At 34.3% G+C, this 25823-nt stretch overlaps 1 protein-coding gene across 1 annotated transcript in view; it reads left to right on the top strand.

The window, feature by feature from the left end:
• The window catches only part of LRP1B (LDL receptor related protein 1B), a 1946873-nt gene that overhangs the window by 1902978 nt on the left and 18072 nt on the right, over window positions 1–25823 (top strand). Inside the window, exons 88-89 of the mRNA XM_063790432.1 lie at window positions 867–1041; window positions 5096–5200. Coding sequence (XP_063646502.1) covers window positions 867–1041; window positions 5096–5200 — 280 coding nt within the window. The remainder of the gene's footprint in view (window positions 1–866; window positions 1042–5095; window positions 5201–25823) is intronic.

Below are 25823 nucleotides of genomic sequence, written 5' to 3'. Positions count from 1 at the left end.
GAGACCGTCATTACAGCAGTTACTACTGTTAGTGATTGAGACCGTCATTACAAGACTGAATGAAGGGACGAACTTAGAAATGAAAACTTAAGACAAAAGAAACTGCTTTAAGGAAAGGGCCAGGGGAAGAAGAAGAGAGCTCTCTGCTTCTAGTGAGCAAAGGCAACTGCCGAGCTTCTACAGCCCTTCCTATTCATTGGGTAACAAGAGCAGGTGGACTGCTTAATTGATCACAGGTTTGTATTGTTACTGAGAGGCTTCAATTATACCTAATCATAAGAAACATTTGTGCCTGGATCGTTGACTGCCCTCAGCAGTCCTTCTGGATGGCATACAGAGTTTGTTGGTTTGACAACGTTCTGCATTAATGAGAAACAGTTTGTGGCTTACTCATATAGCCTCCAGTGGTATACCGATGTAATCACGACCCTCATTCTTTCGGCGTCCAACAACCAAACATTACTCTGTTCTCTAGATGAAAAGAGGTGTGAAGGAGGCAACAATAAATGACATCCAAAGAAATGTTAAGCATTTCTGTTCATTTCAAACTATACTTATGTTGTTCATTAGAAAGAAAGCTAAGGGAACTTGTTAACTTAAGCTTTAATATTCAGAACCAAAAGAGTTTGTCACCTAGCATTATAGCAATATAAGCTCTCTTAGCCAGAGGAAAATGATGCCTAATTCAAAGAGGAGAATCAATAGCATTATTAAAGAATTCTACTTCATGTGTAATTATGAGCTGCTTTTGTAAATTAATCTACCGATTATTTTTAAGTAATAAATGAAAGGATCACCTTAATTATGACTGAAGAAAAATGTCCTGTAATATAATTTTATTTTTCTGTTGTGCCTTTTTTTCCTAGACGTGTGCTACCACTATTGTGTGAATTCTGAATCATGTACCATTGGGGATGATGGAAGTGTTGAATGTGTCTGTCCAACACGCTATGAAGGACCAAAATGTGAGGTTGACAAGTGTGTAAGGTGCCATGGGGGGCACTGCATTATAAATAAAGACAGTGAAGACATATTTTGCAAGTAAGTGGACATCCAGCTTAATTTATAAAAGCATTTGGACACCAATGGACATTGTAGTTCAGTAATAAATTGTAAAAACTTTGTAGATTGTTTTTATTCTAAAATTCCGTATTGTGCCCATTGCAGTTTTTGTGATTAGAGAGTAAGTCTAGTTCACTTTAATTTGACCTGAACTTATTCAACATCTATTGTGAATATCTAGAAATTATGAAAATCCATTATGTAATAAGACGGTCATATCATTCCCTATACCAAATGTTCCTAAGCAAGAAATGCTGGCATTCAGCATACTTTCAAAAACTACATGTAATATTATTCAATTAGATTAGCTCAGGCTGTTAATTGTTTCATCATTGTTATTGACAATACGTAGGTTTGCTTTTCTGTTGCAAGTTGATTTGTTGAAGGAGGAGCAAATGACCTGTCTAATGAAAACACACATTAATCCTTTTTTCTTAATCTGACTTTGAACATTATGATCAAAGCAAACAGAAGGAATAATGTGTTCTGGGAAATAAGTAAAACAAAAATCTTCGAGTTTGACTTTCATTGCACTGCCTTTTGCTCTTTGGCTTTAAGATTAAGTGAATGGAAAACAGAACATTGAGGCTAAAGGGTTGTGCCATTCAGTTTCTATCGTGAAACAAGTTTATGCCACTGAGGTTAGAGATCAATCCTCACTCCAGACCTCTTTTAATAGCTTTTTAAAGGAAGGGCTTATAAAGAACTGGACTCTATCACTTGCCTTGCTTGGGAGTATAATAAATAAGAATATGAGATAGGAAAGCATGCCATAAAGTGTCCATATCACAGCTTCCGCTGAGCGCTCACCAAGGGTGCCGAATGAGTTATGTTGCTCTGCCAAACAAGGCCCAATAAAATTTGATTGCAAAGAGCATCAACATTTTTTTATTTACTCTCATTTTAGAATTTACTCTAAATATGATTTGTATTATCATTATGAATGACATTTACGCAAACCTGCAAAATTGGGATATTTGAAAGTACATTTTTTAGTAAAGTAATTGAAAATATGACTGATATATAACTATGTGCCTTTGATAAGTACATAAAAGTGAAACATGCTTTCATATAAACTCTCCAAATCATGTTTCCTCATAAAGCTCATTTGTTCTTTGTAATGAAACTGTAGCATGACAGAACTGTATTTCAATTAGCGAGCGTACATTGTTCTCTATGTCTTGTGCACCATATCAGGATAAGCTGTGGAATCTTCTTTACAATTCCATTCCACTTACCCCAGAGATCATGGCTGAGATCTCTGGGGTAATCCAAGATCACATCTGAGAAATGGTGTGAGCCAAAGTTTCCTACCCATTTTACCTTGGAAGAGCTCATGTGGAGATGCAGACCCTCTTCCCTTTATGTAAGGAAGAAAGGGCAGGGATCAGGGTCCCTCAATATTGCTTGCTATACATTCAAAAGTGCCTTCTCCAAAACAGAAACACCAGATTCTCACAATGAGCAGGCTATTGAGGTGCAACATAAGAGTTTGTGTTTTTTAAATGATCTTTTTGGAAATATATATATAAAAATGAATAAATAACAATTGCTAACAATGAGGAGATAGTGGAACTTTTAAACTAGGAATATAATAATACTTGATTTATTAAATAGGCTATAACACTTGAACATGACAATACAAACATGATTCTTTGGATTTTCTGAAACATGTTAGATGATTAAAGTTCATTTTTATTTCTATGATACTTTTCACATTAGCATTAAAATGAAGTTAGTGATGTTAGAATTTCTGTTTTATAGTAAAGAACAGATAGTAAAACAAAACTGCAATAAAGTTAATCATTTTTACTTAATTAGGAAAATTCAAGCCATCAAGTATATTTGTTATTACAAATAGGCAGTTGTGTTAAGTAGAACAGGTACTCTATCAAGTACAGTGACTATAATCTTTAAAACAGAGCCAATTGCATATTTTTCTCTTTTCTGGAAATCAAAGTGAATACTGGTGAAGAAAGACTTGATCATAATCTTGAATAACCTAAATTATGTCTTTTTGATGACCATTGTCATGGGAACTATTTGTATGGACTGAATAGTAATTAACTTTTGGAAAGTGATACATCACATATTCTGTGTGTGTATGTGTGTGTGTGTGTGTTTGTGTGTGCACATATGCTGAATGCCTCTAAAAAAGAAAATTATGAAAATTTACTTTAAAATATGAGCTGCACTCTTTGATGTATTGTAATGATTTTAACTATTTGTATTTCACATTTAAAATGTCTACAAATTTCTGTCTTCAACTTAGGATTCAAACACAAACTTTAGAGGGAAAAAGAGGCAACATCTTTTGTATCCATTGGAAACACAGGTTTAAAAGCAATCAATTAGGTTTTTTTGTCTTTTAGAAGATGAGATTTGATAAACAGTTATCTTTTTTTGTAGAAAATCATTTAATGTATAATGAACTAATTTTCCCTTTTGAGGCTGTTCCTTTGATAAAAAAAGAAACTATAATTTTTTGACCTTAGGATTTTCAAAGAGGCTGGGCATGGAGGACAAGTAAAAGTTCCTCAGATGCACTTAGTCTATTAGACACCAATACCACTGATTGCTAATTAATTCACTGCATCCATATTAGGGTGCCTCTATAGGTTATAAAGGATGGGATAGTCTCTGTACAAACTTGAGACCACCCACCCCTTCTCTATGTCTTGTTCTGTTTACCTATATCTTTATTTCACATCTTGTACATAGTTACACTGCTCACTGCTTCTGTTTACCTTGAAAAGAAATGTGATTTCACAAACTAAGCTTTTCAGAAACATCTTCAAATTAAACACCAATTAATGTTAAAAGCAGTTGAGGGCATTTCCAGTAGCTACACAACCCACATGAGGTCAAATAAACATGCACAGAATAAATGAACTACATGTCAACCGATTATTTTTAGGCATCTCACCTATCATTAGGAATCACCCTATGACAGAGGTACTGCAATAGATATCCATCATGGGGAGGATCAAAGTGATCAATCGATATTGTAGCCTGATTTTTTTGTCAAGGTTATGTCCAGATGCACTGTGATACCATTGATTGTTTCATAGCAGCTAATACTGGTGTGACCACATGATCAGAATTGCCAGCATGATCTGTTGTTAATTCTGGTTTTGACCCACAGAGTAGGTCCCTGGATAATTTGAAACGTTGATGCACATTTCTGCATTCACTCAACAGTTTTCACTGTCCAATCTAATTATTTATTTAAAAAATGTAACATGGCAAGTAAAAAATGTCTGTGTTTTTCCCAGTATTGTTATGTTTATTTTTACAGTGTAGCAGTAGCTATTTATTCTTGTCCCTAACCTGTGATGCGACTTTAACTTAGAAACATTTTGGTAAGTTTTTCAAGAAAGCCTGTCTCATTACTTTGTTGCCATATTGCACGTTGCTCCTGTAACATAACTGTTTTTTTATGAACTACTCCATGATTTTTTTTATGTTAGAATAAAAATAGTTTGACATTAGTTACAGTACATATTCAAAGAGAAACAGTGGGATAAAAGTGGCTACAGGATAACCCTCCACTTTCTTATGAAATGTGGGGTCTAAAAGTCTTAGCATTCTTTGAAACAGATTTTCCACTTTAGAAGAAAAGCTAAAGCACGTTTTTCCAGAGTACTTGATCATGTGGTTTATCATTCACACAGATGTCACCAAACTCTACTTACATGAAAAAGGAACAAGATACTGATGCTAATGTCTCCCAGAAGTGTAAATGATAGATATTAGAGTATATGTTTTCGCACATATATCTAGCTATATAAAATGTTTATATTAAATGAACTGGTTGAAAATTTGAGAATTATCAGAAGAAAAATTTTATGACATCATTCTGACATAAATTAAACTGCCTCTAGTGAGTCAGACTTCCTGAAAACTTCCTTTTAACCAGCCACTCCATCTCTCCTATATGATGAATATTCTCATCCACAGAGAGTTTATGTCAGCTTTCAGCGATAATGTTGCCAATAACAATGAAATTGGTTTTTTTTCTTTGTTGTTGCAGCTGCACTAATGGAAAGATTGCCTCAAGCTGTCAGTTATGTGATGGCTACTGTTACAATGGTGGCACATGCCAGCTGGACCCCGAGACAAATGTACCTGTGTGTCTGTGAGTATTTAATCAAGTCATGGGCATTTTATAATAAGCCTTTGTATGTACCTGAAATCCCTGTTCTATTATTCTCCTTTTCTGGGGTAATTTTAAATGAGTGTTTCATGGACATCTCTGATCAAGTATTGTCCCTCATCAGCTCATGTGCTGCAGAATCTCCTCTTTCATCAAATTGCTAATGATTTCATGAGGAAGAGCTCATTCTGTTCTTAGCATCGTACCATTTCAGACATGCATAGACCTTTGAACTTGCAAATGCCAGAGAAAATTGTTATAATTTTATTGACCTGATTCTGATATGTGAAGCCCAGAGATAATCATCTTTTATGAATACTTTGGTACTTATGGCCATTTTTTTTTCACAAGAACTTGTAATATTCTTTCATATGTATAATGCTAGTTGATGTTTGTATGAGACTTAGACTGTTTTATTATGTAAACCTATTAAGCCCCTGGCTCCTTTAGAATAACTTGAGTGTCTGAGTTTCTCAACACCTAGGAAACGTATTGGGTATATTCACAGTGCTCCTGAGAAAATCTGGAATTTAGTATTTTCCCCCCTCCATGATCTGATTGTCCAGAGTGGACAATTTGAAATAAAATTGTTCAGATTACATGGTCACTGTTGTGAGTTTCATCACTGTTTGACCAGAAGGATGATGCTCACATATAACCCACATCTGCATCCTGCTCCCGACCTTGTCAGAGTAGCATGTGATGAGTGTGTTTGAGAGAGAAGTGCGCATATCTGGGAACCTTTTCGTTCGAATGTTACTATCTCTGTATGAAATGAATTTAAAACATATTTGGCAAAACAAGTCAGACGCTTTATTTAGCTGTATTTTACTGAAATTCTGCAGATGCTCTGTGGGGTTTAAAAGTCAGCGCTGTGACCAGAAAGAGAACCCTTGTGATCACTACTGTCAGAATGAGGGGATTTGCACTTTAACTGCGTTTAATGAGCCGAGATGCAAGTAGGTTTAACCTTCCACTTACCGCTGCGCTTCGTGTGACATCATTTCAGGCCACAGTTCATTGGTTTAAATCATGAACATCCACATGCATTTCACAGAGTATACTTAATCTCGGGGCTCATCTGTGTCATACACACTTAACCTTTGCTTCACTCACCAACAAGTGTGTGCACCACAGACTGCTAGAGTGTCCAGAAATATAACAGAGAAAATGAAAAAGCTTGTGGAACTGTCTAATAAAAATACACTTGCTAGAAAATAGTAGCTTTTAATTAGAGAAGTACAGAAGCAGGTGTTTTAAGACTACTTCCATATGCTATATTTGGAATAATTTTTATTTAGTAACTGACTTTTGATTTCAAGCACAGATGAAGCGCTCTATTTTGTTTCCCAAAATTTTACTGAGAACTGCCCTACCTTCATCAGTAAGACCTCTTTATAGATGAAAGGTCTTAGAGTAAGACCTTTTTTACAGTCTGAAAAATTTCCAGAAATTTTATTTCTTAATAGTTTAAATCATTCTTTCTTGATTCAGTTTGTGGTGTTTTGAACATATATGCAATAGTAAACTCATATCTCCTCTGAGAAATTTCCAGGATCACCTTTAGGGTAACTGTCAATGTTCATCACAATGGAAATTATTTTTGCATTGTGCATTTGAGCTTTAGAGATCGATCACATCTGGCATATACTCCTTAATAACCAGTGTCATAATGAGTAGCCTTGATTGGAATCTGGTAACTTCTGGTAATCTCAAAGTACCTAATAGTGGTTTTAAAGCACAATTGTATTAAAATTCAGATATTTTATTACCAAAATGCTACTATTTTATTCATAATGAGTTGCTGAGACTTGAGGCAGAGGCTTGAGCTGAAGGAGTTTTGTTGTGAAGGTGATACTTGTTGGCATGTAAAGGAAAGTCTTGCAGATCACCTACAGGGACTCTACATCAAAAGGTTTGACCACACTTCAAGTAACAAGTGATGAGGGCTTGAACTTGGGCATTGCAACCAGAGAAAAGAATGAAGAGAACAATAGATTCATTAACATTTCAGAGTTAGTATACGTAAGACCAAAAATGGATTCAGGTACCTATTTTATTTCTATTTTAGAACACCAGTGAGGCTTCTTCTGAATCCCAGTCTTCATTTGTCCTGCCCCTGTCTCACTAATTCTGGGCAAAATATATCCATTTCAGGCCCACCTTTCCCACCCATAAATAGGTCTCAGGAGGACTCCCTGTCCAGAGAATGTACCTGTATTACCAGAATAAAAATCTCTCACGGGTGTAGCAGCCCACGTTGATATTTTTTTTCCACTTTTTGCTCTTACCAAGTATCATCAAAATCATACAATTTAAAAATGATAATTGGCCTATCTGATAAACGCAACCAGGAAAAAATATGTTAATTGTGGTAGTTTAGAGCAACCTCTCCTACTTTTGTGTACTTATGTCTCTATCTCTGTTTGTATTTGGCTCTTTAGAAATGTGTGTACCTTGGTCTTCTATGCCTTAAAATCTATTTTGATAGTGGGCATAATGTGTATACAATCAGCCCTCTATATCCCTACACTCCACATTCGTGGGTTCAACCAAGTGCAAATCAGAAGTATTTGGAAATAAAAATTGTGTCTGTGCTGACCCCATACAGACTTTTCTCAAGTTTGTACAGGCTCAGCACGGACACAATTTTTCCGTACAGACTTTTCCCAAGTCATTATTCTCTAAACAATACAGTAAAACAACTATTTACATAGAATTTACATTGTGTTAGGTATTATAAATAATCTGGAGATGATTTAAAAATATAGGGGAGGGTGTGCATAGCTTATATGCAAACACAATGCCATATTTTTTATCCGGGACTTGAGCATCTGAGGATTTTGGTATCCTAGGAAAGTCTTGGAACCAGTTCCCCACAGATACTGAAGATGACTATACTGCATTCCTCACCCAGTTAAACCATATAAGAAGCAAGGAAGAATTATGCTGTTATTGTTTATTCATCAATTCCTTTACTAAATATTTAGTAATAATCTGAGTCTCTATAAATTTTTGGAGACAATTAATTAATAGCAGCTAAAACTGACCTAACAAATACTCTGTACCACTTACTGTGTTAAACCCTTCACATATTTTATGTGTGAAGTTAGACTGTTACACATAAGTAGTATTATTGTCTAATTGTTATTCCCTTTTCATAGATTACAACATTAAGGTCACACACTAGGAAGGGGTGGATGTCTGAGACTCAGACCAGTCCTGTTCAATTCTAAAGTCCGTACCCTGGTTATAACTCTTACACTGCATTGCAGTCTTTATGCTGTAACAACCTCAAGAGTTTTTACTTTAGAGGAACTTAAAATTCATTTTAGGAAGATGAATGGCTTTTAGAAAATTAAAATATCATTTGCTAATTATTATAATAGAAATACGACCAAAGTGCTCTGGGAAAACAATTGAATAGAGATCAATGAATGATTCCTATGGGAGAGTGGGAGGCTTTATACATGAAGAGACATGTTCACAGTATTTTTAGAAAACATATTGTAGTTTTATAGGAAAGAAGGGGTTGAACATCTTTTTTCAAAAGAGGGTACAGCACAATCAAAGGAGAATAGGTCTAAAAATAAAAGGCCAAGGTAGCTGAGAATAGAAAAAGGTTATATGCACAACAGGAGAAGAGAAGGCTAAAGAGATATATTGGGGACAGTTTATTAGGTACATTTTATACCATGACACAAGAGTGGGTTTATAGAAAGAGGATTAGGAAATGAAGGTTGGAACCTTCAGAAATACCACTATTTGGGTACTGTCTCAAGCAGGAATCAACAAAAGTAAATGAGAAGATTTAGAAGTGGAGGGAGATTTACTGAAGAGTAGATTCCTACAAATCAAAGGAGTAGAGTGCCAATGAGTATCAACTCCAGACAGTTCAAAGAGGACAAGTGTTATAAGTGGTTTATTGGAGTTCTCAGTTAGGTGGCCATTGTGAAAGATGTTTTGGAAGCACTATAGAGATAGAAACCAGACTACAGTTAATTAATCAAAAGGAGAAGAAGTAGAGAAAAATGTAGATTCTTTTCTGAAAACTTGGTTATGAATTAAATGAAAAAAAACAATAAGTAGGATCTAGAGGAAAATATTTTTATGACAAGAAAGACTAATGTATTTAAGAAGACTGTTTTGCACTATTCAAGTCCTGCTATTAGGGCCTGGGAAGGAGAGAGAGATGGTTCAGGAGGATTTCACAGTCATGTTCCTCAGATTTGAAGTTTCCAGAATATGTAAGATTATCCTTGTTTTACCTAGGATATTTATAAATCACATGGTACTAAAATGTAAATGACTATAAGTAAAATTAAAAATAAAGTGTCAATGATCCCTGGACAATAAAAAAGTCCAGCTAAGGGAATATGAAACCCTCAGAATATCTTTATAGTGGTCAGTTCTCCTCACCAGAGGAGATTTTTGGAAATAGTTTTTAGCCACGGATCTCAATTGGCAGTGGTCATGTATTGTTAATGAAAAGTAAGTATGTACTATTTCATCTAAAAACCTTTACAGGAAACAGACATTGCTTTCAGAGATGCAATATAGTGCTTGCTTTAGTTTTGTTGGTAATATTTTTTTTATTTTCTTCATAGAGTGAAAAACTATTTGAACTGTGCAAAACTTATGCACTTTTGGACTATCTATATAGTATCCAGATCTATGAAGGTGACAGTTTTTTCCACATAGAAATGTTATTACTGTAGCCTTCAATTTAAGGAATAAATTTGTTCCTTGAAAGATTCACTTTTGTCTCTTGATGGCCATTTTTACTTATAACTATGTGTGGAATAAACAGAAAATGCCAACAGAAGCCTAGGAAAAAGAACAAAAACTAGATTTTTTTGCATTTATTTGGGGGACATTTTTACATTTATTAAAGTAGATATATTGAATAATATTAAAACAATGTTTTTTTAAAAAAATCTAATGTGTTATTTTGACAGTGTTTGTACTATTAAATAAGTTTTATTGTAAGCTATAGAAATCACTACTACTGTGAAGAATTATTGAGCTCAATAGTAACTTGACTATGCCTTCCTACCTGCTAAGATTTTTTCCCTAGTGTTAGACTATTATTTACATTGAATTTAAGGTTTTTTTTGGTAAACTTACATCCCCAGCATTACTTCTCAGCAATATCCACAATAGATTTCATGCTCAAAATAAAGAAATGTAATTACCCTACCTGCCCCACTACTACTATTCTATTAACATGAACACGGCACACACACACATATACTCTCTGCATAACACAGCACCATCCCACACTTAGGTGTCTGTGGTCAAATAGCTCACTGTACCCAAATGTGTCTCCTACCTTTTTTTCTAGTTAACTCTTATTATCTCATTAATCTCAACTCAGGTATCCCTGTGTGTGGCACATAGATATAGTAAATATTGATTGAATTGGACTTAAGATCTCAAACTAAATTAAATTTCAGTGGGAAAATTATTTATATATATATATATACACATATACACATATATAGACAATTTTTTTTTGTCATTTTATGGGCTGAATTGTGCCTCCCTCTCCCTGAATTCATATGTTGAAGACCTGATACCCAGTACCTTGGAATGGGACTGTATTTGGAGATAGGGCCTTTAAAGAGGTGATTGAGTTTAAAATGGCCGGGTATGGTGGCTCACGCCTATAATCCCAGCACTTGGGGATGCCGAGGTGGGCGGATCACTTGAGGTCAGTAGTTGAAGATTAGCCTGGCTAACATAGTTCAAGACTAGCCTGGCCAACGTGGTGAAACCCCATCCCTACTAAAAATACAAAAGTTAGCCAGGTGTGATGGCACATGCCTGTAGTCCCAGCTACTTGGGAGGCTAAGGCAGGAGAATGGCTTGAACCCAGGAGGCGGAGTTTGCAGTGAGCTGAGACTGTGCCATTGCACTCCAGCCTGAGTGACACAGCAAGACTGTTTCAAAAATAAATAAATAAACCAAAAACAAAACAAAACAAAAAAAGGTTTCATTATGGTGATCCCGAATCCAATCTGACTGGTGTCTTTGTAAGAAGGGTAATAAGAACAGAGAGGGAAGTATCAGACACATTGTACACACAGTGATGGCCATGTGAATGAACAGACAATGTGAAGGCAGCTATCTGTAAGCCAAGAAGAGAGGCCTGAGAAGAGACCAAAATGTGCTGATGCCTTAATCCCAGATTTCCAGCCTTTAAGAAGATAAACTTCTGCTGTGTAAGCCACCCATTTGTTGTGGATTTTATGGCAGCCATAGCAAACTAATGAATATTTCGATACCAGAATTGTGGTGCTGCTGTAACAAATACCTAAAAAGGTGACTGTGGCTTTGGAGTTGGGTAATGGGTAGAAGATGGCAGAATGTTGAGGGACACGTGAAAAAAAAAAAAAAAGACCTCAATTACTTTGAAGAGATTATTGGTAGAAACATGGATGTTAACGTTATTTCTGGTGAGGTCTCAGATAGAAAGGAGGCACATGTTTTTGGAAACTAGAGGAAAGGTGATCTTTGTTATAAGGTGACAAAGCGCTCCACTGAACTCTATTCTGTCTAGTGTTTTGTGGAAGGTAGAAACTGCAAGCGATTAGTCTTACATTTAGCAGAGACTATGCGAAATGTTGAAGTCATGGCCTGGTTTCTCCTTGCTGCTGATAGTAAACAGTGAGAGGGGAAAGATAAATTGAAGGAATTGTTAAGCGAAATTGAAGATTTGGAAAATTCTCAGCCTCGCCATGTTGAAAAATAAGTAGAAAATAGGTTCTGAAGAAGAAATCAAGGGTATGGCTGAAAAGTCATTTGCTATAAAGGATTATGGGTGTGGCTCATGGATTCAACCACCTCAGCATAACTGCTGCCATTTGTACTAAAGGGGTCAGAGACAGGGCAAAATAAAGGAAGACTGCTGGATTTTTGATGCATCACCAGATGCAGTTTGGCTGGAAAATCCACGGGTGGCCAGTCTATTAAGAACATATTTTCAGACCAGGCGTGGTGGCTCATGCCTGTAACCCCAGCACTTTGGGATACCTAGGTAGGTGGATCACTTGAGCTCAGGAGTTCGGGCCCAGCCTGAGCAAAATGGCAAAAGTTGGTCCATCTCTACCAAAATTAACCAGGCATGGTGGTGTGCGCCTGTGGTTCTAGCTACTTGGGAGACTGACCCGGGAGGATCACCTGAGCTGGAGAAGTTGAGGCTGCAGTGAGCTGTGATTGCTTCACTGCATTTCAGCCTGGGCCATGTTGTCTCAAAAAGAAAACAAACCAGTAAACCAACATATTTTTATCGGTTTTTGCACATTTCCATAGCACCTTTTTGGTTATATATCCTCCACAGCACAGCAACCACTCCTCTTGCAGACTCCTACCACTGAGGACTAGGGAGATATTGAAATGTACTAATAAACTTCTCCTGGATGTAAATCACCAGTGCTTGGGCATTCACAAACGGACATAGTAGAGGAGAGTGAGGAGGTCAGGGACTCCCCCCTTTAGAAGTATTCCTCTTGTTTTCTGGATTTCGAATGCATATTTACATTTATTATTCTGCTCACATCAGTCTCCTATGTTGACAACACTAGAGGGACCCATTTATTGTCCAGTATCTTCACTATCAAAGGCGAGCCAGACAGTAAAGAAGTTCTGTTGATTCCACAAGAAGAAACATTAACAGGAAAGAACACAAGTTCTGGATTCGGACTTCCCTGGATTCACATACATATTCCTCCATTACTGTTGGTGTAGCCTATTAGCCTCTCCAAACCTTAGTTTCTTCCTCTTTAAGATGATGATACTAGTATGTACATAAAAAAACTTCCATGGGAAAGAAATGCTATGTGGGGACAGATACAATTAGTCTTAAAATCTGTGCTTTGTGGCACTAGGTCTTTTTTATTTCTGTGTGAGTTTGTTATTAAAACTAGCTTTTATTTTTAAATTTTGAATGTGTACCACTGTGATATATGGTGTTATTGAGGTAACTTGTTGGAGTTTCCTTGGGCATTCCATACTCTAGCTTCTATTTTCCCAAGAAGCTCCTGGCTAAAGTTTCGGCATTGTAGTCAAGTAGCAAATATTTGAAAGTCCATATTTTTGTACATATTTCATTTTCTTCTGATTTTTTTAATAGTAATTCTTCTGAGAAATTAGTAAAGGTTCTCTGTATACCTAAAGACACCTAACTCAATTCTTTCTCCATTTGAACAGAGAATAATATAAAGTATTTCCTCTCATACTATAATTAAAAAACAAACTTTTCAAATCCAGTATTAAATTCACCTTCCTTATTTTATTATTTATGAGACCATAGACTTTTTTAGAAATAAAAAATTAGCAATTCTGAGAATTTCTTACAATATCCACATTTCCTAGTATTATCTACTGTTATTTTGGTTTCCGTTCAGTTCCTTTATGTAAATATACTTTTGCAGATTATTATATACTAAAAAATGAGACCCTATGATACACTTATGTTTATTTACTATATATTACAAACAGCATTGCATGTTAATTTGTATAATTAAATGCTTTTAGTTTTAATGGGTGCCCAGTGTTCCATTATCTGAATTTTCTCTACTTTAACCAACACCGTTGGTTATTCAATGGTGTTAATAATTAGGTTATTCAACCTAATTATTAATAATTCAATAATTAGGTGTGTTTATTTGTTCATACTTTACTATTTTTTTCTAGGATATAAACTTTGTAAATTTACATAAATGCCTTGGTACTCATATCATTAATTTTCTGAAACTAACACTAAGAATTAGACATATTATGTCCAATGTTATAGATTCAAGCTCACTGTCTCTTTGGGCAAGTTACATCCCCTCTGTGTGTCCCATTTCCCTTGTCTGTAAAATAATGGATTTGGACTAATTGTTCACTAGAATACTATAAAACTATGAGGTTCATGTATTTAAATGTGAGTTCTATTTGGACTTTGTCGAGAAATGGTTTCAGCTTGGGCCAGAATCATAGTCCCAGATACAAATTTTTCCAAAATTTCTCTAAAATACTTATGTAGACACTGAAAAGACAAAGATTGTTACTAGCAACAAAAATAATGAGTAACAGAAAACCTATTGTTAACACTGTTAACATCTCCTTTCTTTCATCATATATATTATATATATATATATCTATATATATATCGCCAATATTCTCTTATATCCATTCATCAACAGATATTTACTGACCAACTACTATATACCAGACACTGTCCTATTCACTAGAGGACATATCAGTGAACAAAACAGACAAAAAAAAGTTGGCTTTGTGGAACTTCATGTCTAAGAGGGTGGAGACAGAAAATAAAGAAAATAAATGTTTATGATATTATTAAGTATGTTAATAATGTTAAAAGCTGTTAAGAGAAAACCAGAGCAGAAAAGAGGGATATGGAATTTTGAGGGGAGATTTGAAATCTGATATTAGGATTGCCAGTGAAAGCCTTCCTGAGATGATGGTATTTGCGTAAAGACCTTAAGTAAATGTGGGAATGGGCCATCTGGCTATATACGGAAAGGGATTTTCATCCCAGAAACAAATAAAAAAACAATAAATACAAAATTAGGAATAGTTGCCACAAAGTTGTGGCTAATAATGTAATATATATAAAGCATATGACCCAATCTTATAAAAGGTATATATACACACATATACATATATTAATATATACACATATATAATGACAAATGTGTATATATCTATATATAATACACATGTACATACACAGAGAAAATTATTAAAGGCAGTACAACAAAATGGTAACAATGACATCTCTTATTGCTGGAATTTGGGTAATGTTTAATTTGTACAGATAATTTTTATATACTATTCTCTTTTAAAAACAGAAGAAAATACAACATTTTAAAATTATTTGAAATGTCAGAAAAGGGAGAACTCAAAAGACCTAACTTTAATATTACATTGCTTCTGAAATCACATCAGTTCAGACACTCAGTGTTTTTGAAATGGCAGGATGGCAAAACTCCAGGACACTCCTTATAATATATATTATTGCTTCTTGCCCATAGCAAGAACAATTCTCCATGTGGTCACAAACAAGATAGCAATGTTAGTTTTTATGTTTTACTTCTTCATTTGAAACAAACACTAAAAATAACTTGCTGTGAGCATTTTGCCTGCATCTTTTATTTATTTATTTATTTATTTTTGTTTAGATTTATATGGGCATCTGTTTTTTGTTTATCTTTTTGGGGAAAATGGTTCTTCATAAAATCATCTCCTTTCCTTCATCATCTGTGAGTGGGGGGGGCGGGGCACATTGGTTTTTACATTTATCACATTACTCTATGATATTCCATATTTCATGGCTACAATTGACCTCTCCTCTGTGTGTGGCCTTTGGACATGAAACACTTTTATGAAATTCGCCTGGGAATGCTGCCTGTTCTAGTCCATGGCTCCTTTAAATTTATATGTCTGTTTCTCTCCAGCAGGTTGTAAATTTCTTCAAATAACAGGTTATATCTGATGTATATATTTTACCCCAACGGGTCACATGTATTCTCCATGTAATATGTTCTTAATGAATATTGTTAAATAATTACTGTGTTAGTTCCTATATTGTATTATGGAGTACGGCGGCTTATGATACACTTATTCTATCATAATTATAACAGCACATCTTCCTTCATTAATACATTTTCAAGGAATGGAGAGTCAGAAAATAATAGAAAAATGATTTATTTTACTATGATTCTCAATCGGCTTTCTCATCTCTATGATACTTTCTAAAACTGTTATATGATGTTTCCTGAGTTTTCTGGAACTCACACTAAATATCTGTAAGTAAAGAACTAGACAGGCTTAATACACCATCTTAACTTACTAGAAAAACTTGATTTATTTCATTTTCTCTTCTCTTTGCCTTCTGTTTGTTGTCTGTGTGTTTTTACTTTGTGATTGTCTCTCAAAAATAGATGGAGATAAGAGGAAAGTCAGGTATATCCCCCATCCTTTGAAGCCGCTGAGTCTATTTAAGGAAAAAGATGAGGCAAGGAGAAATACAGCCTGTGCTTCAGGCATTTGAGTGGTGTAAGATAAATGGTGCTGGTGAAATAGTATTTGACAATAACATTAGACCATGAAATAATTCTCAGGAATATGGTATGCTTAGCTAGAGTTTGAAATTCATTCTATAGCAGTAGGGGAACACTGATAACATTTGAAATATGAAGTGTCACAGCTATATGTACGTCTTAGAAAAGTCTTAATGACATAGTCATCTGATAGAAAAAGTTCCCATGGGTTTGAAAAAATAGATTTCATAATGACTCCTAATTTGCAATGTAAAGGAAGACAAAGATTTTTCAATTAAAAAATGGTTAGTGGGTTTAATGGTAAACACGGCACAAAAAACAGTATAGAGGACCGTCTACGCTGTCAGGACTCCACATTGTCTTGTTTGCTCAATTGTTCTTCTCTGAACCTCTTTTCTCATCTTAATACGGAAATTGCTAATGACATCTGTCTCTTTAGATTGTTTTGAGGATTAAAAATGTAATATATATAAAGAACATAGAAAATTGTCTTCAACACAGTAAACCCACAAAATGAAAATTTTAAAGCTATTGCAATAGACGAGAAACAAAATAATCAGAACTTGCTATAATTTGAACTTCTAGGGGTCCAACAATAAAAAAGAGTATTTTTAAAAAGTGCTTGTTATTGAAAATTAGGTAAATTTTGGCATAAACGAAAGGTTAGTAGTGCAATGACAGTGACAGTAATAGCAACTGGGAAGGGGATTACAATATGTAAAGCCAGCTCAAGTTCTATTTAGGGTGTCCTCCCTCAATTACCTTAGAAAACATGGGCAGGAAGTAGATCTTATAAACATTTTTAGGGTGGATTTTTTTTTTTTTTAAGGCAGAAGGATGCAAGGTGAATATGTAAGTACCACAGGGACATTCATTTAGAGAGTGATCTGAATTAAGCACTTTGTCATATTCTTCAGTTTTGTGATTGTTCCAATCTAATTATTTTATTAAGTGTTCAGCATTATTTTCCAAGTCCTTAGGGTGAGTAATACATAAGAAAATGCACAGGTATCGGAGAAGGCTTTGTTGCAACACGTTTGGGAGGAAGATAATGAGTTCTGTTTCTGTCACAAGGTTTAGAAAGGTAGGAATTATTCCTCTACACTGTGATGGCTAATTATGGCTTTGGTTCCTCAAAACATTGGCCTTGTAGAAAGGAGGCTGGCTGCACAATTTGCTCTTCACTGGTCCTGCTGTCAGGCTGAGCAGCACTCCTCCACATGGACCAGTGACCTTGTGGTCCCTTAGAGAATGCTTAAGAAGAGCCTAAGGAAGTTGTCACGAGTGATTTCAAACAGACCACAACTTTTCGGCAGGGATATTGAGCAGTTCAACTTCAGCATCCAGTGTTGTCCACATTTCAAAAGTCAGGACATTGTATGTCCCTGATTTGCTTTCTGCCCCTTGGCATATTTTCAAAGAACAAAATCTGAAATGTGCATGTCTTTTGGAGCAGTAAAGTCTGAGAAAAACTGTCACATCAATGTCTATCCTTCATGATTCTAGGTAAGCGGTTGTAGGTTACTTTAGCTTTCACCATGCCAGTCATGCCACGGGGAACAAAAGGAACACATATCATATTTTTCTGTCCAAGTTTAAACTCTAGTTTGTGCTTCGAGGTACAAGTGGCACTGCTTAATAAAGAACAATTACGTAGTTGTGTATTGGGCAGCTATTATCAAGCAGCTCTGATGTAATCATGTTATTTTCCCTTGATTTTGGGACATATTCTTAGCCTTAAATATAATCACTAGGTAAGAATAACCAAATAAACCAAACCCAATACATTATATATTATTTGTATAACTCTTAACTGTTTATCCATTTAAATTATTTTGTCTTTATTAGACCGCTTTTCTTAGATTGTACTGCTATAAACCACCTCAAATTTCAGATGTTTATAACGACAAAGGTTTATTTCATGCTCATGTTCTGTGCTTAAACAAGTCAATAAAATTAGATTAATTAACCTTCATCCTGGCACTTGATCCCAAATTAACTTTATACAATTCCTAGACAAGAATTAGACTCATATGCCTCCCAGCAAAATTTGCTTAAGAATAAAAAATAGATTAATAATTGCTGATATTATCATCACATTAGGATGGTGGCAGAAAAAGCCATGTTAAAGGAGTAGAAAAACTTAAGCCTATTTTTTTTCTGTTGGGAATAAAATCAGACATTATAATTATATTGATATTGGTATGCCATATACACTTTTTAAATTTAATATTCATAATATTATTTATCAGCTGAGTTAAACTAACTCAGATGATACAAATTTTATGTACATTTTATCTCTTCGTCTCTCAAAAAACCTGCCAAAAAAATTTTTTTTTGCTGAGTTTTATTGCCTTACAAAAAGAAAAAGAAGGGTTGGGCGCGGTGGCTGACGCCTGTAATCCCAGCACTTTGGGAAGCTGAGTCAGGCGGATCACAAGGTCAAGAGATCGAGACCATCCTAGCCAACATGCTGAAACCCCATCTCTACTAAGAATACAAAAAGTAGCCGGGCTTGGTGGCGCACACCTGTAGTCCCAGCTACTCAGGAGTCTGAGGCAGGAGAATCTCTTGAACCTGGGAGGCAGAGGTTGCAGTGAGCTGAGATCGCGCCACTGCACTCCAGCCTGACGACAAAGCAAGACTCTGTCTTAAAAAAAAAAAAAAAAAAAACACAGGAAGGAAAAGAGAAAACCATAAAACCATACAAAATAGAAAAATTAAAACTGTAAAAGCAGAGAGATTTAAGGGGGAGACTAAGGTTAAAACACAAGAGGCTAGATCGGAGTGCAATGTGTGATGCACACAGGAAATATTACTCTCCCTTGTTATGAGAAATGAGTAATCTGAAATGAGATGAGTTGCTTGAAGATAATCTTTGTAAGGAGAGGAGCCTAGATTTCAACCCAGGCCTGGCTAATTCCAAAACTTGCATACAGTATTTGTGTCATCCATACCAGCACTTAAATTTAAAATAATCATTTATGTAAATGAATTGATGGAATTAAATTACATTTAATTGTATATTTGTTTTTTACATAAAATTGTTTTTCACACTAAAGTATCCATCAAGCAAATACCTCTGTAATTAAATTTTTGTTATCCTGGGACAAGAACTGAATGATACACAATTTACATACGCCCAAGTACTAGAATGTAATCATCTCATTTAGAAATGGAAGAATTAATGAATTAAAGAATAAGTGAATGAAAGAAAGAAGGAATAAAATTTAAAAACTTATTTTCTCTGGTCTTATATGTAAAAAGTTTCCCATAGTGGATTAACGTTCCTTTCAGTGAGAAATGACTGATTGATAATTAGGTGAAAGCATGTTCTTATGAATGATGCTATACATTCTTTGCAGAACAGGGAATGCACACATATATGAAAGCTCTGTATATGTATGTGCATTCCTATGTATTCAACTATGCCTCTTCCATGTTTTCATGCATTCATCTATTCATTTGTCAAACAGCAAGTACATTGATCAGCAAAATATATCTATTGAGTATTTACTGGATACTGTTCAAGAAATGAGGGAAGACAAAGATGAATAATCAATAATCTCTACCTTTAGGTAAATCATAGTCTAGCATAGTCATAGGCAAAGGTGCCTTTAGATATTTATGAATGCATATATAAGTAGAAAAATAAAAAATATAGTATATTTGTGTTGTACAGTGACCAAATATGTAAAGATATTTATGACTCACCCCAAATAGTAGTATTCTCTGTAATGTAAAATACTACTGTAATATTTTATAGCATTTTAGATTTAGTGAAGACATTTGTGTCTACCTCCTGAATCAATTTTTTGGGCATTGCCTGCTTAAACCTTCTCACTTTGGGTCTAGGAAAAGTAATCTAACACTGGGATTAGGAAAGAAATGTGTGTGAATGGGTAATTTTGTCATAAGCTTTCAGAAATTTCTGTCTGCAACATCTTCCTATAAATGTTAAACTAATCTGGTAAGAGTTTTATGACTAATTAACATTTATGTAAGATAGACAAATTTGCTAATTCTACTGAAGCTTGATTTAAACAAACCTTTCTCATTTTATCTCAGTTTATTTCAATTTTTGATTGCATTATTTTTAAACAATTACAAATTTTAAACATATTTTGAGAGTGTAGTTTCTAGATTTTGAAGAAAGCTAAATGCTAGTAAATGGTTAGTTGAAATTTACACTAACACAACGTCCCAAGAAAGCTTTGGTGTTGCATTTTGGTTGCTATGTAGAAATCATTAAGAAATCTTGGGGCCAGGCACGGTGGGGTGGCTCACTCCTGTAATCCCAGCACTTTCAGAGGCCGAGGCGGGAGGATCACGAGATCAGGAGTTTGAGACCAGCCTGACCAACATGGTGAAACCCCACCTCTACTAAAATTACAAAAATCAGCCGGGTGTGGTGGAACGTGCCTGCAATCCCTGATACTCAGGGGGCTGAGGCAGGAGAATTGCTTGAACCCGGAAGGTGGAGGTTGCAGTGAGCTGAGATCATACCACTGAACTCCAGCCTGGGCAACAGAGCAAGACTCCATCTCAAAACAAAACAAAACAAACAAACAAAACAAAAAAATAAAAACAACAAAAAAAGAAATCTTGGAACTAGAACAAGGACTATGCTGAAGTACCAGATATCTGATCACCGTTTGTATGTCTTATTCATTTCCCAATGTTTCAGACTTTAAAATATTCAAGTAGCTAACATCAGTATTTCAGCACATGAGCATTGGAACTGAAAGTGAATTGAATATTTTCAGAGAATCAGAGTTACATTTTGCACTAATTAAGACATTCGCATACTCAAAACCTTGTAATAACACCTCCTGATATGCTACTATTGCCCTAAATTTGTATAGAATAAATATATGTTGAATAGTGCTTAATAACTGCAGTTGAATATGCCAGACATCGCCTTTATAATTTCAAGTCTCATAACTCTGTACCTCTGAGACCCTAAGAAATAGGAAGGGCCTTTGTTGGGTTTTTGTAGAAGAAATCTTTATTGTTTACTCTCACTTTGAGCTAAAACATAAGATATTTAGGTAGCAAGCTAGCTACCTTATCTGTATGGCACTAAGAATTGAGATTTCCCCCCATGGCTTGGTATTTTTAAACCAATTTTGGAACTGGCCTTCATCTTGGGAGCTTTCCACTAGTATTGCAGCACACAATCCATTTTTCTTCCCACCTTTAGCTCTAGAATTGTAACCAGTGTGTCTAATGTAATGGCCTACTTTTATGTCTTCAATTACATCCACATTACTTAATATTAATTTTATGATTGTTCGTTTTCCTTTTCGGATGATGCATGTAATGTATTCAGTTAAATAGAAATTGTCTTCTCACTCAGAAAAATACCTGTATCTTCCTCATCAGCTTTCAGTAAAATTTTCTCTGGACTATCTAGATGATAAAAATTTTCCATCGCTGGAGATAATTTTTAAATATATATTTAGTCATCGTTTAACACTTCAGTGACCACTTCTAATCAAGCGGACTGCACAACATTTTATGTTTAAACATTTCTAACTTAAATCACCCAAACTTAACAAACTTCCTTTTATGAATCATTTCTTGGTAAACTAAATTTTATCTTCTTTTATGTTTCTCCTCCATTCTTAAAAATTACTTTAAATAATCCATTTTATTAATTTTATTTCTTTCATGGCCACCTCTTCAATAGAAACTTCTCATTAATTTCTACCGTTTCCTAAATTAATTAGTTCAATAACCACTTTATTGAATATGTCATTTCTCTTTTTACTTTACCACCTTAACACTTCCCAGAAATCAAAAACTCTTCCTGATCAAATTTTCTAAGTATTACAATTTAGTTTTGACTTACCGATCTTATCAGTATTAGTTAACAAATGTTTACTGTCATAGTTTAAAACTAGGCATTTTAGTGTATTATAGAGTTGAATCAAGTAAATTTATTACAACAGACATAAATTTAAGATACTACTTTAAGCTATTTGAATAAAGAATGCAAAGTAACACCTAGCTATTCTCATAGAAAACATTAACAGTCAAATTTGGATTGAGAACAGCATTGAATAAATAGAAATTATAGTACCAAAACATTTATTGAAAAATACCAAATGAATGAAATATACGGTAACTTGCTGTAGACGTTCAAAATTGTATGAATTGAGACATAAGGGTATATTTATGTTTATACATTTTAGATGAATTTATAAATGATAGATCTTTAAAGATATATTAGATACATCTACAGTATTTTGGAACACCACAAATGCGATGTTGATTTCAAGAAGGAGATTAATATGTCCCTCACTGTCGCAGACAGGGACAGATTATTGGGCACAGCTGACCACAGGTCCAAGGCAGTGTGATAATTCTTACGCTTTTACAACGGAAAAAAAATGCATTTATTGCATTTGTTTAAATAATATTTTTACATTTCAATTAAGAGCCTGGTACTCTCCTGGGCATGAGAAAGAAAGAAAAACCATTTCTTCCACTTCTGTATTGAATTAAAAGGATCATGGCATTGTCATCTAAAACAATGATTAAATAATAGTGCCATATTTTATTTCTACCACTTATTAGTTCTGCTTCTGTGGGCAGATTATTTGAACATGTGCGTCCTCGTTTTATACAGTGTATAATGTCTACTTATAGGATTCTTATAGAAGTTAGATATGAGTACATTTTTATATGAAAATACCTATACTAGGATCTAGCACAAAGTTTAGTGTTAACTGAACCTCATGTAACATTTCACGTAAAAGTTGAGATAGAAAATTTTTGAAGCATGTTATAAAAATTAGGAATCCTTATGTATACATGAAATAATTTCATCTAAGACTTTTTAAATTACCTAATTTTATCTATTGTTACAAAAAAATAACAGATGGAAAGGCTTTAAAGTAAAATTAAGCAGATGAATAAATATCTAAGTGTCCGTCCCAAAATGCTAGGTTTTTTTTCTGTTTTTTTGTTTTTTGGTTTTTTTTTTTTTTTTTTGCATCTTGTCATGCTATTATCTGCAAGGGAAGTGAGTATAAAAGACTCAGGGGATACATAGAGTGTAGACCTTTCAAGTGAGAAATACTATATAAATGTAGTTTTATATGCTCACCACCAAAAGAGTGTAATTTGATGAGTTAACCAGAAAAAAAGTATTTTGCAAGTAACTTTGTGTTTTTCTGATTTTCTTCACTATACTGATTTTCTTCACCATTATGCAAAATCCTTTTGCATAAACTGATGCATAACCTGTAATCATATATTTTTATTTTTATTGAATGAGATTTTAAGGGCACTGAGACATGCATGACACCATGCACAATTTTTCCAAGGCTTCTTTAATCCCTTTGTGCCACTTATTTTTTTTTTCCTGTGTAGAGAAAGAAAGGGGTATATTAAAAGATTTTTCTTTCTGAATGCCTCCATCATCATGGTTAATAAGGGCAACCTTGCACATACATATAAGAGGATAAATTCAATTTTAAATTGCTTTAAGGTTCACCTTTGAATTTCACTGTGGTCAGAAGAATCCCATGGCCTTTAAATTTGATGAAAAGAAAGAGCAGATATTAATCTCATTATTATATTTTGAAGTCCTCCCAAAGTGGGTGACTCTAGACCACATTTCTGCAAAATGACAAGAGCAGTTCATATACATTGATCATTGTTACGGGAAGGACAATATCTGAAGATTTTAATATACCTTCAGTTTTTTATATCTCATTTTAATTCTCTTTGTAATAATTACTATTTCAGAGTTATTATTTTAGACGGTTTATATGTCTTACAGTTATGCTACTAAATGTAATAACTTTCATTTTAAAGATTATAGTTTGTCCCCTTATAAAAGCCAAACTTATTTTGATATTCTAAAAGCGCTTACTGTGCTTCCCAGTAATATTTGTACACTCTAGCTTTTATACGAAGTTATTCCCCTATGCTACAGAACATTATAATTGAAACAAAACATTATAGCTATACAATAACTGCACAAACTGCTGAGGGAGATGATAAATTAACTCACCATGTGTTTCATACAGTAATATTCAGATGAGAATTAATTACAAAAAATAAATAAATAAATAAATAAGCACACTCCAGGTATTGTGTAGGGAACTTCTACGTAGCTTATTTTATCTTTTGAGCGATCATGCGAGGCTTGTATATTATTATTCTCATCCTCACAATAAGACATTGAATGATATTTGTTATAAGAACAAAGCCTGTAAGAATAACAATGTATCTCGAATATTTCTTGAAGTGTGACTTGTGAATTATTTACATCAGATTCACCTTGTTGAAATGAAGAATGCTGACCACAATCCCAAGTTACTTGAATTCTCTGATATATGGGGCCCCAGAATCTGAATTTTAACATTTCTCATTTTTCATAATCATTATTCTAGTCTGGAACATAAAGGGAATACCATAAAATGTGCTGTAATTAAGAGCACTTATACATACAACTGTTATGGAAATGGAAGAATAAGATTAAGGAAACAATTTAGCATTAAATAATGCTAGGAAAAAAAAAAAAGAAGTCAAAGAATGTTAAATCAATACCCTTTACCATGCAGCTATTGACAGCAGGAAACTGCTAAGAGCAGTACCTTCATTTGATGATGTAAATAAAGAAGGATAAATAATTATTTGAATAGTCAATAAGTATCTGTTTATCTACCTACCTACCTACCTATCTGTCTATCCATCCATCTGTTCCTGATCCAATGATACTTGGTTAAAATTCATGGAATTGTTTAAAATGTTAAATAATTTACAGTTGTATAGTAATCAGCACATAAGATAAAGCTGATTTTCATTGTCCTAAGACTAAGGGCAGTGGGAAACGTCTGCAATTTTAACATGAATGATACAGAGCTGTTTGCTACGGTGAGACAAAACAAAACAAAACAAGAAAAGATTGCCTAGCAGGGTTGTGCAGGGCTAACTTGAAGATAATTGTCCCCGGATGAATAGCAGAGAATAGTGGATTGCAATAGTACAGATTAAAGACGACCAGCACATGGAATATGGATTTTGCTTGAGGAATAATAAAAAAGAGATAGATGCCAGAGAAATTATAGTCAGCATGGTTATGCAAATAATTCAGCGGGGAATTGGACAGGAGATTTTGATGATCTGCACAAATTTTATTTCTTAAATGCTCTGCCATTAATGGCTTTGATCATTGTAGTCTACTTAAAGTATGAAGATGTATGCATTGCTATAAAGATGACAAAAATACCTGGTCTTAAATCAACCACTGGAAGAACTTGTGGAGCAGCAAATGCCTTAAGTTATAATTTTGTAAGGTAGGCAACAAGAATAATGATTTCTATTTAATAACTCAAAAGAGATTTTTTAAGACCAAGACAAATGCAGAACAGTGGAACATATTTTATCTTTGGCCATAAAACATTATTTTATAAGGAGTATAAGGAGAATGGTAAAGTGATCATCAGCACATTAAGATGTATAACTGTTAAAATTATTTCTCCAGTACAGTCTTTGAGTTTTTTCCAATATATAAT

Source organism: Pan troglodytes, chromosome 13, assembly GCF_028858775.2.
Source record: "Pan troglodytes isolate AG18354 chromosome 13, NHGRI_mPanTro3-v2.0_pri, whole genome shotgun sequence".
Lineage (NCBI taxonomy): Eukaryota > Metazoa > Chordata > Mammalia > Primates > Hominidae > Pan > Pan troglodytes.
Note: the sequence above shows the minus strand (reverse complement) of the source record. Positions and strands in the feature narration are given on the sequence as shown.